The following is a 19,909-nucleotide window of genomic DNA, read 5'->3' on the forward strand; positions in this document are numbered from 1 at the left end:
TCCAAAGAAATAAAGTTTGTTCACAAAAATTGGAAGGGCTGCAAGAGACAAACGAGGCCCCAGATACCCACCAGGCTGGAGGTTAAGCACATACTGATAAAGGGTGTAAAAAATGTAATGGCTTTGAATGAAAATGTCCTTAAAAATCACTAAATGGGAAAACTCTACTCCAGCCACCATCTTATTCCCCCAGAGGATTTTATACTCATGTCTGGGGGTGAAAGATATTCTAATTTATTACCAGAAAAATTGTCATTTTGGGCTTGATCATCACTTCAGCAAATAATGACCCACTGGATCCAAGAGCCTGCTGCTACTTCAAGGTCCTCCCTCTGGGACAGGGACACCTTTCAGTGGCCCAGGTTACTCCAAGCCCCATCCAACCTGGCCTTGAACACTTCCAGGGATGAAGAAATACAGGGATGGGGAATTACAAGTCATTAAAGGCTGTTCCCATCCCACAGGTGCTCAGCTCAGCATTGCTTTTTAAAGGTTCTCACTCCTGTCAGGAGTTTTGCTGGAGATCTTCATTCCCTCTTGTTCAAAAACATTCAGCCATGTGTGTAAATCCTTGCCACACAAGGATCAGAAAGCCAATGGGAATTTTTTAGGTGGGAGGGCTGCCCCAGGTAGGAAAACCCAACGAGGAAGATGTGAGGGAAGTTCACCCTGCAGAGGAGCTCTCTGCTTGATTCAGCAACAAAGTTTAATTCCCACCTTTGTACAGCATATTCTGATATTTTAAAATATTCAGTCAACTTCCATGTCTCCTGTGCCCTTTATTTTTCTGACAGCTTCTCCTGGATGGGAAGTACGGGAAAATCCAAACTGCAGCAACAGAGCAAAGAGCCAGCAGCCTCTGACCTGGGGCCAACTTTGAGCTGTTTTTGTTTAAAACACAACTTTTAGAGAGCTGTAAGAAGAAATATAGATTCTAAACTCTCTATCACTTTTTAGAGGTCTAAAAGAAAGCAGTCTTGGAAATAGGAAGTGCATATCCAAAGGGAAAAGCTGGAGCACAGGGAAGCAGCCTGCCCTTCCCTGGCTGCTCATCTCCCTTCCTTGGCTGCAAGGAACAGCAAGGAAGTGATTATAAAACATTTATTAGCAAAATCACAGCTGATAAATCCAAGAGCAACAACACCCTCCCTCCCACCACTCGGTCCTTGGGTGGGGGGGAAATGAAGGAGAGTTGTAGGTCTGACCAGCAGGCAGGTGCATGGCAGGAGATCTTCACTCCAAAGATTTCTGGGAAGAGTTCAAGCCTATAAAGTGGAATATTCACCCAGACTGCCCCTTACCTCAGCTGTTTTGAAGCTCTAGAAAATAAAAAGCCTTAGAAAGGCAATGTCTGAAAAGGTTAAAAAGGAAAAAAAAAACAAACCACTGGGCTGTTGAATGAGGAAATGAGTAAGGGAGAGCAAGAGAAAATAAAACTGTACAGAAAAAGCCATCTAAATTCTCCTCCCCTTTCCTGGATACAAATACCATCACAAGAAAACCGTAGGAAGCGAATCTGACTGCTTTGAAAATCACTGAGGTCAAAAGCCCGACAGAAGAAAGGAAAAAGGATTAAACAAAGGGATGATATAATCTATCCAGCTATAATTCAAACCTTCGAGGTATAAATAGCTCCACTACAGGGCTCAAGTCAACCACTAATTTACACTGCAATCAGGAGGGGGAGGCACATACCCATCCCCACAAGCAGATTAATCCTTAATTGCTCATTTTTGCATTTCTGACACCTTTCTTTGAAGTACCAAAGCTGGTACCAGCTCACAAAAGGCTCTGGTGAGCCTGAAAATTGGAGAGATGAGCCTGGCTGCTGCTTGTTCAGGGCCCCGTGCACAGTCCCAGATGCTGTTGTGGGTCCTTCATGCAAAGAAGAAAGGAGATGGCTCCAATCCATGGGGATAAGAGAGGATCAAAGGCAGCATTTGCCAGTTTGACACAAAGGGAAGCAGGACTCCATGATGGCTCCTGTTTCACAATGTTTTTTCCAAGACCTTAATTGCAGCTAAATACTTATTGGGATATTCAAATACTTGTGAGCACTTCAATCACATCAGAGGCTCTGCAAATCCCTCTAGGAATACTGGTAAGGATGGGGTGTGTGATGTGAGATAAGAGCAGCAGGATCATCAGGATCATCAGCTGCTGGGGGTGGTGGCTTTCAGAAAGGGACACTCAACCCCTTCTCCAGCGTTGTGTTCCCCCCACTTGATTCATCTTGATCCACGTGAGGAAGGCAATGGCAGTGCTGGAAAAGTAACTGGAGGGGAGTTTCTTCAGTCCCTGCACACATCCTCTATGCAACTGCACTGATTTTTAAGGGAGAAATTCCTTCATTCTTCACCACATTGTCAACTTCTGAAGTTCGGGTCAAGAGCACAACCCCTCCTGCTCTGGTGTGCATCCCGTGCTCCCAGGTGGAATGACTGTGTCCAGACACCCCCTGCATGTGTCCCACGGGTTAATTAACCACCCTGCCCCTGTTAATGACCCTCACTGCATCTCAGCCTAGCTGAACTGAATGAAAATATCATCCTAGAACCAGAATCATGGAATGGTTTGGGTTGGAAGGGATGTTAAAAACCACCCCTGCCATGGGCAGGGACACTTTCCACTAGCCCAGGTTGCTCCAACCCCAATGTCCAGCCTGGCCTTGGACACTTCCAGGGATCCAGGGGCAGCCACAGCTTCTCTGGGCACCCTGTGCCAGGGCCTGCCCACCCTCACAGGGGAGAATTTCTTCCCAAAATCCTACCTAATCCTGCCCTCTGGCAGTGGGAAGCCATTCCCTGTTGTCCTGTCACTCCATCCTTTGCCCAAAGTCCCTCTCCAGCTCTCCTGAAACCTCTTCAGGCACTGAATCCCTTCTTCCCTGCTGCCCACAATGTGGGATCAGCCCAGGGAACAGCCAGGGCATGTCCAGCCTTTCACCCACCAACATCCCCAGAACTTTCAGGGCTGCTATATCCCATATCCCTGCTATGTTTTGCTGATGAGATACAGCATCCCATATAAAAATTCCTATCCTGTGACACATCAGACTCTGTTAAGCCAACAACTTTCTCCTAACACCATCTCATCAGTCACCAACCTTGACTGTGCCCAACCTCTGCCATACAAGACTTTCACTTATTCCTTCTGGGAAGAATCCAGCTTGATCCCACTATCAGGGGTGGGGCATTTTTGGTGGGTTGTTTAATTAGGATGTGCCCCTGGAAACCTTATTCCAGGCTGAGTGTGCAGCTAGTGGGAAGAAAGACTTCTTGATGATGCATTTTCCTTCCAAAATAGAAGCAGCATCTTTAAACATAAACAGATTTCAGCTTCCAGCACGGCAGTCCTGGGGCAGGAGACTGAACCAGCTTTAACTACTGAGGTCACACAGGGAAGAATTTGTGAAAAAAAATAGGAAAAAAAAGGAAAAAAAAAAGGTATGGTTTCCGTATTACAGCAGCTATGTGCTCCAGATGGATTAAATGCCATGTAGGCTGGTGAGAAAAAAAATAACTTTGCTCCTCCCCCAAAACAGAAGTTGGGACAATTCACATCAAAACTGGATCAAGCACAAAACAAAAGTCACCAAATGCTTCAGAAGCAGCAAACTGTACCAAATTCAGATGTTAAAGCATCACTGGGGAAAAAAAACCCACAACGCCCTGTGGTATGAAACTCTGAAAACGTATGTTAAAAATTGTGTAACAGAATTTTTCCATATTTTTGCTCCCAAGAATAAAGACTGGGATAAATCAACAGCTGAAAGGGCTGAAAGTCATCTTGCTGTGAGCCTTTGTTAATGAAAATCAGAGTATGGATGAAATCATTCAAGCTGAAAGGAAGAGCAAATGTTTTAAAAGGTATTTTCCTTTGAAAGGAAAAAATCTGCCTCACTATAAAGAGAAGGAGCAAATCAGTTCATGACATTTCTTTCCTTTTATGACAGGGAAAATGTATTAAAATTATGATTGCTGCATAAGGAAATAAAGTCCTTTCATTACAAACAAGACAAGAAGCACTGAGGAAGGATTTCTTCCCCTGCTAAGGCTCAAACCCCAGGGTTGCCCCCTTGAGATTACAAAGCAGGGATGCCCAGAGCACAGACTGGGGACCAAATGTGAGGCTGAGCATCCTGCTGGTCATCTGCATCTCATCACTTAACCAGCATTTCCAATTAAGCACCTCTCACAGATTCATCATGGACTTCAGCAAGCTGACAGCCCTTCCAAAAGCCCAGAAACAGCCACTTTAAAGACAATAAAAACTCCTGAACACCTGCCTGAGGGATGAACAAACTGGTGTCTAGAAGATAGTATCTTTTTTTTTTTTTAATTTAAGGCCAAATAAAACTGAAGTGGGGAGTGGATGTTTTAAAGCAGTTAATGCTGAGCTGGGTTGCCAGCCAACATCTCACTAAAACATCTTCCCAAATGGTACATTTCAGGATTCAAAGCACATACAACTAGAGAAATAGATATTAAATAGGTTTTGATCAAGCCTCTGGCTGCTTGGGAAGAGGACTTTTAACAGTTTCACCTCTGAAGCAGAACAGCAGCTGGGAAGTAGCCTCCAGCAAAGCTGACTTTCCATGGATCAACCGGCTCAAAACCAGTGCCATACTGGGATTCCTAATTTGTTTTCATGCTGTGGACACCTGTGAGCATCCCTGGTGAAATATTTCAGGCTGGTTTCAATGCTGTTCACGGCTCCTCTGAGCTGAGGAGCACAAAATTCGTTTCCTGTGACCTATCATTAGAGCAAACAAATCTCCACCCTGCCCAAAGTGTGTCTGAGCTCCAGGACAGCCAAACTGAGCCTCTGGGGGGAGGTGAAGCAGCACCACAATGTGGGTGTTGAGGTCTTCTTGTCCCACAGGGCACTGCAGGACCAGGGCTCTTCTTTCCTTCCCCAGCAGCCTTTGGTGACCTGAGACAGCTGGAGGCACTGATCCACTACAGCTGGAGTTTCAGGGTGGTTTTTTTGGCAGTGAAATGGTGTCTGTAAGGGTCACCTGCTCTGGCAGTGTGCAAGCAGAATCCTTGTCCTCTCTGCTGAGTGTTCATTCCAAGACAGACTGGGAAGAAAAAATATCCAGCCAGCACCACCCTTCATGGGGAGTTTCATCCACTCCTGGGGCTCCCTGCATGCTCCAGTTTGGGGAAGAACTGAAGGGCAGAGCTCCAGCCCTTTCAAATAATTTCATTTTTGCTCAGATTTACTCTTTCTCTCCAGACCCTTCACACTGTTCTTGGTCACCACCTGTAATTCTGAGTTAATCTTTGGGATGAAGGCAGGGAAACACTGAAAATCCCAAACATCCCAGCACATGCCCGCTGAACTCCCATCACTTCCACACACCTGAGTCTTCTTACATGGATTAAAACACCAACACAACGTGAATCCTGACCAACTTCTCTCCTGAAAAACCCAACTCAGCTTCCACATTACTCTACCACACCTTTCTGCTGCTTAAGCCCTTTCACCATTTTCCCCCTTCTGCAGGGCTCTCACCTCCCCACAAGTTTTCTTTGCAAGGAGGAACCTTAAAGACCTAAACCCAAATGGGCAGCAGCTGCAGAGAGCTCCCTGCTCAGTCCCACCTGCTCCTCAGAAGCTCAGGTGTCAGTTTAGATGCCACAACATCCACTCATTTTGGGAGAGAAGCAGCAACATTTCATCCTTAAAACTAGTTTGTCTCAAACACAAAGGTTTTTTTTTGCAAAAAAAACCCTTGTTCACACGATCTTGTTGGTTTTAGCAAGCTGATCTAGTGGAAGGTGTCTCTGCACATGGCAGGAGGTTGGATTAGATGGTTTTAAGTATCTTGCAACCCAGGACATTTTATAGTTCTGTGATTCTCCACCCCATTGTACAAGACTGGAAGCAGCCCATACTAATATTTTTGTTTGCTTGCTTTTTTATTTTATTTATTTATTTATTTTATTTTTTAAAATTTCAATTAAGGACCAGGTCTAGTTGAATTTTGAACCTACAAACTTCCTCTACAGCAACAGCAGTTTGACCTTGTGCTTCCTCAAAGCTCAGCCCAAGGTAAGACCTGAGGTTGCCAACAATCTGCTTTGTGAGGTGCAGCCAAGCTGGGCACCTTCCACAGGGGATAAAGAGCCATGAAGAGGTAAAACAAAGCTCTATGGTAGTTTAAACTCCATCTATATTTGAAGTGTTTCACTTTAAAGAGCTTCTCCCCTCCCTCCAGCTCTGCAAAGAGAGAACTGCTCACCAAGGCACACAAACCACATCAAATGGAAGCAGAACCTGGCCAAGCAGCTCAGACACAGCCCCCATCCCACAAATGCTCTCTACAGCAGCAGAACTATGGATAACAGTATTTCCTTCCCTGAATATTGTACACTTTACCTGGTACACCCCCCACTTCCTGCACTACAACTTACACGCTGGGTAAAAGATGACAGGAGAGGAGGGGGAAATACCTTGCATATGGATGGGCACCTATAAAATCAATTAAAAACCAAGTTTGGGAATTAAATTCCCTCAGCAACGGTCAGCCAAAGTCTAGTTTCTCTCTAAAGCTGTCCTCCTCCTCCAGATCACCCTTCCAGATTCCCCAAGCAATAATTTACCTCCTTCCCCAGCGAGCTCATTCCTGGGCTCCACAGGTACCAGCTGTACCCTGTCTCACCCCAAGTGTTGTTATATTTCCACAAAGCTCAGAGCACCTGGTGGAGTTTGTTAAGACAAATATCACATTTTGTGTCACAACTGGAGGATTTACGCATCAAAAGCTTGTCTGGCTTCTCCCCACCTGCAGCTGTTCACCTGCTGCCAGGTATCACTTCCCATAAAATGTACCCACCACAGGTAAAGGATCACAGCCCTTGGAAACACACAAAGTAATTAATTTTTCCAGCCTGCCTTATCTCCCTGTGGACATCCACATAACAAAAATCCCCAACCCAAATATCTGCCTGTCCTCAGAATGACTCTGTGTGAAAAGGGAACAGGTCCCTGACCAAGCACTGGTGGTTCTGCACCACGAGGAGATTGTCCACGTGTTCAGTGCATCACAAATCCATCCAAACACCAGCTGGGGCTGCGAGGGGTCCACGTGTCCCTTGCCAAATTCCTGTGTAATTTTCCATTCTTTCTTCTTAATCATTTCATAATCCAGGGAAGATTTGTACAGCAATATTAAAGGAAAAGTTGCTGGAGCAGAGAGAGGAAACCACCGGCGACGGTGCCAGCCTGACAGGGGATTTCCATGCTTTGCTCTTGGAAAGGCCTGATAAGATGGATATATTTGTTTTAACTTTCAGCAAGAAACCTCAAGGATTTGGATTACAAAATCCTTAAATAACATCACGAGAACTGAGTTCTGGACAAGGAGATAGGAGAAGTTAATGGTGTCAGCAAGCACTGACCTGGCTAATCCCATTGCTGACCTGTGTCTGGCTGGGCAAACGTGTTCCTGAAACCTGGATGTGCTTTGTGGCACGTGGTCTTTGGGGCAAGACAGTGCAATTCCAATTGTACCACTGCTGGGTGCAGTTCCAGAATTTCGTGGATTTTGGTTTGTATCAGCTGGGACCAGATGTTTTCCTCTGGTCCTTCCAGCTCCAGTGTCCTCTGTGCTTGATACTGTGAAAAAATGTCACCTAAGCAGCTGCATTTGTGTTTTATCAACAAAGCCAAAGCACAGCTGATTGAATTCCCTCTTCTTTTCTGTTGAAAGGGATCTTAAAGACAATTTAATTACATTCTGCTGCCATGGGCAGAGACACTTTCCACTAAACCAGGTCACTCCAAAGCCCATCCAACCTTGAGCACTTCCAGGGATGGGAGAAGCCAATGTGCCCAACATGAAGGATCTCTTTCATTGAAAATGTGGATCAACTCAACCCTCCCACTGGACCAAATATAATCAAAGAAGGGATGTGTTTGGAGACATGAACATGAAAAAGATTTGCTCCTAGAGGTGCAGGCTCATCACTGTCAGAAGTAGCTGTGCTTAGCTGCAATTAACTAATGGCTTGATCTCAGTGGAGACAAGATGTTGAGGAAGCCCTTAAACTTAGCAAACAAACAGCACTAAAAACCTAAACTGACTGCAGTTGCAAACCTCCTGAAAGCTGAACCTGTGGTTGCTACACCCTGGCTACATGTTTTTGAGAAAGCCACCCTTTTGATGCAGTTTCCCATCTGTTTAGGCAACAGGTACATCAGTTACTGGTATTGGTTTTTCAGGACTGAATTTCAATAAAAATTGCACGTCTCAAAAGGATGTGAGAGCAGTTGATGTCTGTGCACTGGTAGTTATGTCTAATTAACATAAAAATGAGGTTTTCCTAATCACCTGCAAGAGGAAACCTGCTTACAGAACAAGGCACTGGAAAAAAAAATAAATTACTCCTCAGGGAGGCAGTTGTCAGAAATAAGGTGGAGGGTGGATGTGTTTATTTATACCCAGCAGCTTCAGGTAGGGGCTGCAGGTCCTGACACGCTGCCTGCTGTGGTTTCTGCAAGGAGTTTTCTCTTTCCTGTCCCCATTCCATGCTCAGATCCAACTGCCTGGCACTGGCGGTGTGTGCTGGGAATGATGGTTTGCACTCTGTGCAGCAATCCCTTCCAATCCCAGGGTATTTTTTAGGATGCAGCAGGCCAGGTCAGCTCACCTCAGCTGAAATTTCACGTAGAAATTTGAAGCTTCGCAGGAAGGAGGTGGGGAGACATGCCAGTGGGATTTAGGAGCACCACTCACTTGTGATTTCTGGTCTCTGGGCAAACTCCGCATTTCCAAAACGTACTCCAAGGATGAGCCTGCACATCAGCGAGTCCCAAAAATGGGAGAGCAATCTTTTAAGGGTTCAGAAGCACTGTAGTTGGGTGGTGGCTTTGACCGAAACTGCAAATCTGAGTGGGGGAAAAAAAACCACTTTATGCCTTGGCCAATCAAAGCAGAATCCACCAGGATGAAGCAGTGCAGGGCTGGGACGACTCCTGACCCACCACCTCCTGGTTCATCTCATGAAGTCTGGTCACACCTGCATGTTCTTGGGGACAAGATGAAGCTGTGGTACTTTTTTGAGGAGCCACCCTTGAGGGAGAGGCTGTGGGACCGTGGACAGCCAGCGCTGGAGGGTACTCCTGGAGGGGAGAAGCAGCACCCTGGCCATAAATGAAGTTTCAAGTTACTGCTTGAACAAGCACCAGAGGAAGGAGCCAACCACAATTACTGACTTATCTCGCAGGAAAGACATTTCAGTTATTGTGGGTAGTGCCGAAAACAACAGCTCGGTGACGGGCACCGCTGGAGGAAACCACACGTGTCGAGCTCTTCTGCAAATCCACAGGGCGCGTCAGCGTGGCTCCCACCTCCCAAAACCTGCTGACAACACAGCTGGAGGAGGATATGGATGGTGCAGAGGTTGTGGATGGCTTTGGATGGGCTTTGCTGAAACAAGATCTGCGGTTTTAGCGCTCCCCCTCTCAAAAACGCGGCGCTCGGCACCGCAGTGGTGTCATGGGGCTGTCCCCTCCACACCCCGATGGTTTCTGCCCTTCTGAGCAGCTCTGGCAGTGTTTTGCACACCCAAAATACAGTTCCACACAATGTCACATCTCCATCACGCTGAGCACCTTGCTCTGATTGCTTTCAACACACACTGGTGCTCTTCCCAACCCAGCACCTCACAAATGGTGGGACCACTGATGCTCCACCTGTCCTATCACTCACACCTGCCCCTGATGCTCTGGGGGCAGAACTTCCTCCAGGTTCTCCATCAAAGCCGATTTTTCAGACAACAAATACATTACACAAGGTATAGTAGATGAACATCCCATTATATTTGCCTTAAACTTTTCTACTTTCTACAAAAAGGAAGTAAGAGAATTACAAGCAAATTTTTTAATGCCATCAGATTTACTCAAATTTACTGAGGACACCAGATTTAGCATCAATTTAGACTTTAGAATTAAACAAAAAACTTGATTCTGTACATGAAACCTGAAGTCACCCAGAATTTCAGTAATTCTTTCCTTGCTCTTTCTATTCCTATGAGACACCGTAATTTAAAATATTGGATAATTTGAGTCTGCAGCTTGAAGGTTTTTCCAAGACACAAGCTCTTTTTGGAGACAGACTGATGTCACTGCAACTCATTTGCTTAATTAGTGATTTACAGAAAGATCTCTCTAGGAGAAGGGGGGAAACCCTCCAAATGAAAAGCTCCAAGTGCAGAATCAAGAGACCATCCCCAACGACTGCACATAATTTTGGGCCACACCACATCAATCAGCAGCTGTGACTGATGCCATCACACTTCCTAAATATAAAAGTGAACTCTGCAAGAGGCCAAGCACAACTGCCCCAAGTTTTCTTTAACAGGAGGATGTTGCTTTTACAAAATCGCGCTGGGATGAGAAGTCAGCGCACAGAATAAACACACAAATCCCCCACGCTGTTGCACAGCCCTGAAGGACTTTTCCCCTTATTTCAGCACTTTGTTTTTATCACTTCAACCTTCCTTCCCCCAAGCACTTGGCTTTTGCTGACCGCTGCACTCCAGCACACGAATCCTCCTCCAAAGGGGTGCTCGGGTACCGCGGAGCACGGTGAGAGGGCTCGCACAGATGTGCACGTTGCAAGGAACAATAATTCATGCAAATCCCTGCTCCAAGCAAATTCCACAGCAGTGCATCTTATCGCAAGCCAAACAAAAAATACGAATACGCTGGAGAACGGTAAACCCCCGTTCAAAGAATTTGCTCTTGTTGCAGCTTGAATTTCCCCCTCTCCTTCCAACAACTCTCTGCCGACACCGAAAACCAACCAGGCGTTAACTGAACCCGTTAACCAGAAGTGAAAACCCAAATTGTGAGAGGAAGCAAAGCCTCTGTTACAGTAGATATTTGGGAGTCCCTGTGGTGACTCCTGAAGGGGTGAACACCCTCTTTGCTTCAGAAAGAGGGGGCAGAGACCAGCAGTGACCATCTCACCCTCCTGATGAAGCCTCCAAGCAGAACCACCATGGCAAAAACAACCCAGCAAGGCAAGAATCCAGGCATTAAAGCAGCACAAAAACTACTTATAAATCCATTTAACTCTGCCCACATTTCTATTTTCTTCTCCAAGTTTGTACAACAGTTTACTGCTTTTAAATCAGGGATTTTCCTCTGTTTCATCAATCAAGAACTGAGCACTCTCTTGCCACATCTGGAGATAGACCAGATTTCCACAGAAGCTCAAGATGATGAAAATAAAAGACTAAAACATATTTTTAGTCTGAGTTTTTTCCTTTATTTTTTTTCTTGGAGATGGCAAGTTAGAACCTGAATTCCAACCCAACCACTGGGTTTCAGCAGAACAAAAAAATCCCTGTGCTGAGTGCTCTCAAATAAGAGTCATGTCCCTTCCAACTCCGTACCAACAGAGACCTTATTATCCTTTGGGGGAGGAAGTCAGATTTTTTCCACTTAGTTACACTCCCAGGTAGTTCCTAAATAAGATTTCCCTTCCCTCTGTGTTTAAAGGGACACTTTAGCACAAGTTACTGCTTGGCCAAGTGCCATCGTTGTGTACTGAACCCTAAAATAGAGTGATGACCATTGGGCCACTGGCCAGGACGATTTTATTTCAAGGACAGGACAAATGAGAAGATGCCAAAATTAACAGCACCTCTTCCTACCTTAATTATCATCGGTCAATCGTCCACCTGCACGTCATTAGGAGCCCATAAAGGTTCTTCCAGTGCTGCCCCCTGGAAAGAAACGAACAAAAAAAAGCTTTTAGAACCAAAGAGTTAAAATGCAGCAACATTTTAGGGAAACAGCATTTTTACTGCTGCCAGCAAGGCAATTCCACTTCATTTTGCCAGATGCAAAGTGCAGATTTTCATTATTGCTTAAGCTACAGACGCACTTGAAAAAATGAAAATAACTTCTAAATACAGAAAGCAAAATTATCACTTTCCAGGGTTAAAAATGCTTTTGGGAAGAGGTGGCAAGAGGGGATTACAGGCCAGCAGCAGCAGCAGATACAGGTGAAGGGACTCTGATATTCCCAGCTTGGCCTGATACATGCACTGCTGTTTGGGTAAAAGCAAATTAAGTTTAGAAGGGTCCAGAGCTAGAGGAAATAGGTAATTTCTATTGCAGTGAGGGCACCACAAACACTTTGGGCTCCTCTGAGAGTGTATTTTCCCCAGACAGAAGTAGTTTGGGCATTGGGAAAAGCAGTTCAGTGTGTTCATTTACTCCCAGCCCAAGAGAAGGGGACAAAAAGCCACATGGAGGTCACCAGGATTTCTGGTGGCCACGTACCCTTGGGACAGCCACCAGCAACTTCCCCAAGCCCAAACCTCTCTAGATAGAGACTTGGGCTGTAGGATCAAGTGTGTTCCTACAAGGCACAGGCTGGAGGCAGGAGACCTGCAGGGATGTTTGCGATGTTCTCAGACCCTTGCACAAACCACCTCCCTGCTCAGGTTTGGATTCTTGGCTCCATCAGCACAGCCACACCACAGGGGCTCAAGGTTCACTTTGCCATGTCCACACTGTTCCTGGATGTTTCCCAGTTTTACATGACCAGCCACGTTACCTCCACTCCCTGCATCTCAGTTCCCCCTCCCAAAATATCTTTTACCATCGGCTTCGAGACAGCAGTGGGTGCTCTTTGCAGAGCCAACCCCCAACTAATCCCATCTTCTGGGGCTGCTGCTATGAAGTACAGAATTAGAGACCTGAGGCGCTTCTAGATTTCGAGTTGAATACATTTAAACCAAATTAATTTTGGTTTTTTTTTTTGGTTTTTCTATCGACATCTCTCCTGCCCAGCCTTGGGCAGGATGCGACCCAGCCATCTGCTCTGTCGGTGCCAGGAGCTGTGGAGCTCAGACATAATCCCTGGGTGATCTCCTCATTGTTTTTCATCCTGCTCAAGTGTTGACTCGAGCACTTGTTCAATTAGACAAGTCTCAGCACTGCAATCAGATGGGCGCACAGGGCTGATTTTCTACCTCCATGGAGAAGAAAAAATGTCATTTAGTTGCCTGTGATAGAACTGGGAGCTTCAAAGCAACGAGACCTGGAGATCACGTCTGCTCTGAAGTCTGCCAGAACTGCTGCTTAACCCGAGCAGACCACCAGCAAGTGCCATTGCAAGAGAAGCTGTGAGACAGAGCAGATCAAAAGACATTGGATCTGCCAAGGAGAGCTGGGTTATTTTCCTGATACTTCTTTTCTAAGGGAACTGGAGAACAGCTGAGGCATCTGCTTTCTCTTGTCTCTGGCTCTAAATGAGTGACCCCAGATGTGCCAGACTCGCTGGTATTCCCACACACCACTTGCATTTTCTTCTTTATGATCCAACACCTCCCAGAAATGCTGCTGTCCTGGGGCAGATGGGTCTGAGGGCCACAAGAATTCAGTCCAGCCTTCAGCCTGTCCTCTCCTCCCTGTGCAGCAGGGGTGAGGCTCTGCCATCCTTTGGTTAGCTCTGTGCATTTAAACAAAGCAATGCATTTTATGGGACTGAGTCAGGAAGCTGGCATCAGCAAATGTGCTGTCAATATTTTCATCGTCACTTTATTCCTTCATTCACAAGGCTGATTCCAAACACAGCTTTGGATGGTGCTAAGTGCAAGAGAATCACAGAATTATGGAATAGTTTGGGTCAGAAGGGACCTCAGGAGATGATCAAGTCCAGTGCTGCTGCCACGGGCAGGGATGCCTTCCACTACCCCAGGTTGTTCCAAACCTTTCCAACCTGGCCTTGGACATTTCCAGGGACGGGAAATCCACAATCTCTCTGGGTAACCTGTGCCAGGGCCTCATCACCCTCACAGCCAAGAATTTCTTCCTAATATCCCATCTAAATCTACTCTCCTAATGAGTTTAAGCTCATTCCCCCTCATCCCATCACTCCACGCTCTTGTCCAAAGTCCCTCTCCAGCTCTGTTTTACCCTCTCTAGGCACTGGAAGGTCCCCCCAAAGCCTCCTCTTCTCCAGCTCCCCTGCTGCTACCACCACAATCCGAGGGTTCAAAGGGAATCAGCAATGAAGCCGAGTTTCCCCAAAGCTTGGAGCGAGGCTCACGCAGTGCACGCTCACAGCTCCTCTCAAGACAAGGACAGCATCCCCTGGAAGACGAGTGTACACTGGGAGATAAACAAAAACCAGCAACTGCAAAGGCAGAATGAACACAAGAGAGCTTACAAACGCCCATGGCACGTGTGTGAATGGGGTGTAGAGCCCTCTGTGCCTGCAGATGGCTGGAGAAAGGAGAAGAGGAGGACTGGGGATGCGTGACTTGCGGTGACTCACAGCCCTCACTCCTTGTGACAGGTACAGAGCACAGCGCAGGCACTCGAGTATGTCAGAGCAGAGACATCTCGTGTTGTGCACACTCACAGGAGCGTCCTACATCCACATCTGTTCTTAGAAATTACTCACTGGTCTCAGAAATCAGTTTCTGTGCAAAGAGGAAGCGCGACCGCCACGGAGCAAGTGTGGCATGGAGCTGAGTGTCCCAAATTCAGCTCCTGCAGCCCCACACGATCCTTTCCACTCCTCTGCCTTTTCCTGACCCCACTGTGTCCCGGTGTCAGCACTGTAATCCTCCTGCCAGATAATCCTCCCAAAAAGCTGCATCCGGAGGATCTGGTGCCATCAGCTGAGCGTGGGAAGCCATCCCTGCAACCCACTGACCTCAGGACTACCATAATAACTCAAAATTATTATTTGTATACCATTTGTATGTATTTGGATGAAAGCAATTTAACCTGCTGTTACAGCACAGCAGTGGTAAGGAAGACACACCAGATTTCCATTCTCTACCATGAAAATTCAGTTTTCTAAGCCTGGCAGCATTGGGAAATCTAACAGTGACCTGATCTGGGTATTTCTGACAATGCTGTTAGACAAAATTGCTTCAGAAAGAGATTCCAGTTATGAAAGAGACCACTGGACTCAGTGTGAAATCCCTTCCAGGATGATTAGAATCATGGAACATCCTGAGCTGGAAGGGACCCATCAGAATCATTGAGTCCAGTTCCCAGCCCTGTGCAGAACACCCCAAGGATCCCAACCTGTGCCTGAGAGCGCTGTCCAAAAGCTTCTCAAACTCAGACAAACCTGGTGCTGTGACCAGCTTGTCCCAGTTGTGGCTGGGAGAGAGTTAATTTTTTGGAATAGAGTTAATTTTCTTCCCAGTAGCTGGTATAGTGTTTTGGATTTAGGATGGGAGTAATGGTTAGCTTTGTGCATTTAAACAAAGAGGCAAATTTTACCAGACCGAGTCAGGAAGTTGGCATAAGCAAATGTGCTGTCAATATTTTCATGGTCAATTTATTGCTTCATTCACAAGGCTGACAGATTCCAAACACAGCTTTGGATGGTGCTAAGTGCAGGAAAATCACAGAAATTCACAGGTGATGGAGACCACATCAGATTAAGTTGGAACAAGATGACCTTTAAGGACCCTTCCAACCCACACCAGTTTGTGATTCTATGGAAAAAATTCACCTATTTATTTCATTAAAATGAGGAATACAAGGTTACAATCTGAGAAGGTTTTTGTTTTGGGTTTGTTTTTTTTTTTTTAAAGAACCCTGCTGAGAAAGTGCTCTGGGAATTCAGATGACAGCAGCAGTTTTGTTAATCTGGAATATTAATGGCATAAAACATTACACACACAAATGCTCAAGATCAGGGGCTGGCAAATGTGGCTCACAGTTCCAGGAGTCCTCCATCCATTATTAAAATAATTAAAATAAAGGAAGACAGGTATTAGTTGGCTAGACAGCCCCAAATCCTGCTGCCTGTTAATCCACCTGAAATCCGAGTGTATCAAGGCAAATTAAAGCTGCCTTTAATCCATGCAAATCTCAGCCCAGGAATCCTTTATTCTCTTACCTTCTGCCACGAGTTTAGCCCTGCCCTGCACCCCATTCATGGTGCCAGGGAAAAACAACACAAACCTCCGTATTTTAGTAATAGAAATCAGGAATTTTGAACCTTTCACACGTTTTGGGATGGAGGCAGCTTTGTGCTTCATTGGCTAGGTGAGACCAAACCCTGTTCCACCTGTGCTTTCTTTAATCATATGTATCGACACACATAAATTAGGGCAATTTGTGCATAAATTAGGCTGCATCATTATGCTAATTGGGCTGGTATGATTGTGCTGAGAGTGTTTGCAATCTGCCACAGTCCTCTGGGACAGCGCAGCGAGGGAGCTGCTGCCTCTGAAAAGGCTGGAGCTCCTCCAGGACCCCTGAGGCAGGCACAGCCCCACAGTGACCCAAACTAAACCTAAATAACTGAGGAGAAGGGGTGAGGAGAGCTGCTGTGATCTGCTTCCTCTGGAATGCTGTTCTCTGGTTCCTAAATATCACATCCTGACCTCCCCCTGATGCACAAAGCAGGTTGAGTTATAGGTGGCTGCAGAGAGAGGCTGCTAGAAAAACAAGCCCCTGAGGTGTGTGTAAACCAAATAAAGAGCAGGAGGCACAAATCCCTTGCACTTTGCTCTATCAAATTTATGTGAAGAAACAAGTCATCCTCACAAAAACCAGAGCCACTCCACTGTACCTCCTCTAATTCCTCTGAATTGCAGCAGAGGTAGGAATGATTGCTGGGATCGGGGAGGTATCTTAAAAGTAACCTGGTGATCCTTGTCCTGAAATAAAAAAATAACCCTCAATCTTTCCAAGTGAATGAGCAAGAATAAGGGAGGAACTGCAAGTAAACTGCAAAGTGGCTGCTTCTGCTTCTGGAATTGTAGAATATCCAGAGCTGGGGAGGGACCCAAAAGGATCATTGAGTCCAACTGCTGGCCCTGCACAAGACACCCCAAGAATCACAGCAGAGACTTGGTTAAATCATTAAATCACCATACACAGGTAGGTCTGCCTGGAGTAGGTAACTATCAAGGGATTTTTATTAAGACCTTCAGGAGCTTTTACCAAAACATGGATTTCTTTAGCTGTCCCACAGGTGTCCTGCAGCCTGCAGGGCTGTGGTTGGTGTCCCTGTCTAGAGAACAGCTCTGCTGCTGCTCTGGTGATGCTCAGCTCCAGCTGTAGGAGCTGGTGTTGCACCACATCTCCCTCCTCCTTATGGAGACCATGGGATGCTCCCAAAGGCATCCAGTTTTCCTTCCAAAACTGATCACTGATTTACCAGATGGGACAATTATGATGAAAAATCCTCCCTGTGGGACTTGCGTTCTCTCCCTTCAGAGGAAAATTCGACCTCAGTTTATTCTCCAGGATCCAGCCAGGAGTTTTTCCTCCAACAGACGTGCTGGCACTTTGCCGGGCTAAAAAACATAGAGTAGAAGAGCAGCAAGCACTAAGCTACTACTACTAGAAGTGTTAAAAAAGAAATCAACTTTGGGCAAACCATCTGGTAACACTCACTGCGCCGCAGGTGAGAGCAAACACAATATGCTCTGTACAGCACCAAAAAAATCATCAATGCTCATAAAATAAGGGTGTGAAACACCAAACCAGCCCAGGGGCAACTTGGAATAAGTTGTCCACAGAAGCTGTGGCTGCTCCTGGATCCCTGGAAGTGTCCAAGGCCAGGCTGGACAGGGCTTGGAGCAGCTTGGGCTAGTGAAGGTTTCCCTGGCCATGGCAGGGGTTGGAACTGAATGGTTGTCAATAAAGGTGGAAGTATGAAACACTAAAAGGGCAGGGGCACGTGGGAACTGGGAGATGCTCCACAACCAGCAGGACCAGGGAGCAGAACTGAGCTGTTTCAGCTGCAGGGCCAAAGGAATTAGTGAGATAGAAAGGGAAAAAAAATCTGCAGCCAGCTTCCTTCTGCTCTTTTGCTGCTCCCCTTGAGCATGAGTGGCTGCATGGTGGCTTTCCCCCTCCATCTTTAAGCAGAACCTTCTCTAAGTAGTTTAGCAGTGAAAGCAAATTCATCTCTCCCTCCCTGTGATGGAATACGGATACTGGCATGGACCAACATCAGCATCTTAACACCCAGTAATTCCCAAGCCTCTCTGAACACTCACCATCTTATCAAAACAACAGCTTTAAAACCTCTTCTCTGCACTCTTTGGTGATAATTAGTTAGAGTCTGTCACCATCAGATCAGATTAGGATTGCAACTAAGCCAAAAGGATATGAAAAGGTTTTGTCCAAAGCCTCTCCACACCAAATCAGTTCAAAAAATGGGAAAGACAAAACACGAGCTGCCTGCACCGGCAGCTCCAACAGTTTCTGCTGCTCAGAAGGGAACACAGCAAGATTTAATAAACAAGCTCAATAAAGTTATTCTTCCCTGTTTTATTTCCCCTTAAAGCATCAGCCCAATTTGGTTTTGTTTCCATCACAAACAGCTCCTTTAATCGTTCCTGACGGGAGCACAACGCGGGGCCCCGGCGTGCGAAGCCTCCCCCAGCCCCTGCCAGCTCCCAGTTAATGGAGCTGCTCTGCCTCACCACAGCAATTCCTGTAATTCAAGTCTGGCAAACAATTCCTAGGCTGAAAATGGGACAGCATCCAGTCGTTATCTCCTTTCTTGTAGAAAAGAACTACCAAAAAAAAAAAAACCAAGTAAAATCCAGCATTATTTACTCTACCTGCCTGTTTGCTGTGCTGGCAGTGCCACCACGCAGGTGTGACAGCAACAAATGTGGCAGCTCTTGCAGTTTTGCCTGTTGATATCTCTCCTTTCATCCCAGCAAACAGCCTGTCAGAGCTAAAGGAGCAGCTGAGAGCAAGGAAAGCATCCAGCTCTCTCCTGACAGCTGAACAGTTTTCAGGGAGAAAAGCCTCCGTATGCTTCTAAACCATGGCAACTCCTTCCAGAGGTGCTCTTAAAAGTTTTTTCCAACCTTAATGACTCTATAATTCTAATATTCTATAATTCTAATCTAATTAGTTTTGGTCCTGGTCCTTCCACATAGCCTCACTGGTGTTTCTAACCTCATTCATCTGTACCAATCCACCCAAGGATTTCCATCCCCTCCAAAAAAAACAATAAAATAAAATAAAATAAAAAGTATTAGAGACCAAAAAACCCATCAGTTTTCTTGCAGACGCATGAATCGTGGACCAATCCCACCCCTGAGCAGACACCAATCCCATGCCAAGCACAGGAACTGTGCACAAATGGAGGTGAAAGGCTTTTGTTGGAAAGGTTTTGCTCACCAGGACACACCTGATAAGAGCCTGCAGCAATGGCACACCCCGAGATAAACCAGGCGGGCTCGGCCTCCCAAACCCAGCTCTGCATCCCGGGAGAGGGGTGGGAAACAAACACCCAAAGAAAACACTCTGTGTGTAACAGGACCATTTCCCTTGGCAAACCTCTCTGCTTCCCTTTCCTTGCCCTCTCTGTGTGAGAGAGCAGAAACCATTCCCTGGCATTTTCGGAGCTACAGTCCAGGTCTGCTCCCATGGATGGGATGCAGGGATGGTGCCTGATCCCAGAGCAGGAGCACCCCACGATCTCCTGGTGCCTGTAAAATTTAGACTTTGCTGGTTTTTAGATTGGAATGTGCAAAGAGACAGGGTGAAGCTGTTTGAAAAGAGGCATCCTTTATAAATTAAAGTGATACAGCTGGGAAGAAAAGAAATGCTGGGATGCAGAGGTGACCACTGGCTTTAAGAGCCACATTTTGGATGCAAAACTGTATTATATTAGAGAAGATCTGACAGTCAAACACTGGCATACAGAATCATGGAATGGTTTGGGTTGGAAGGAACCTTGAAGATCATCCAGTTCCACCCCGTGCCATGGGCAGGGACAGCTCCCACTGTCCCAGGTTGCTCCAAGCCCCAGCGTCCAACCTGGCCTTGGACACTTCCAGGGATCCAGGGGCAGCCACAGCTTCTCTGGGCACCCTGTGCCAGGGCCTCAGAGTGCCCTCAGAGTAAAGTACTTTTCCCCAATACCCAGTCT

The 19,909-nt window shown here is 46.3% G+C and overlaps 1 protein-coding gene across 1 annotated transcript in view; it reads right to left on the bottom strand.

Annotated features, from left to right (window-relative positions):
• The window catches only part of PTPRA (protein tyrosine phosphatase receptor type A), a 117,110-nt gene that overhangs the window by 48,665 nt on the left and 48,536 nt on the right, over positions 1-19,909 (bottom strand). Inside the window, exon 3 of the mRNA XM_062493966.1 lies at positions 11,673-11,744. Within this exon, the coding sequence (XP_062349950.1) occupies positions 11,673-11,684 (12 nt within the window). The 5' untranslated portion in view covers positions 11,685-11,744. The remainder of the gene's footprint in view (positions 1-11,672; positions 11,745-19,909) is intronic.

The sequence above is a fragment of the Cinclus cinclus genome, chromosome 5 (genome assembly GCF_963662255.1).
Source record: "Cinclus cinclus chromosome 5, bCinCin1.1, whole genome shotgun sequence".
Lineage (NCBI taxonomy): Eukaryota > Metazoa > Chordata > Aves > Passeriformes > Cinclidae > Cinclus > Cinclus cinclus.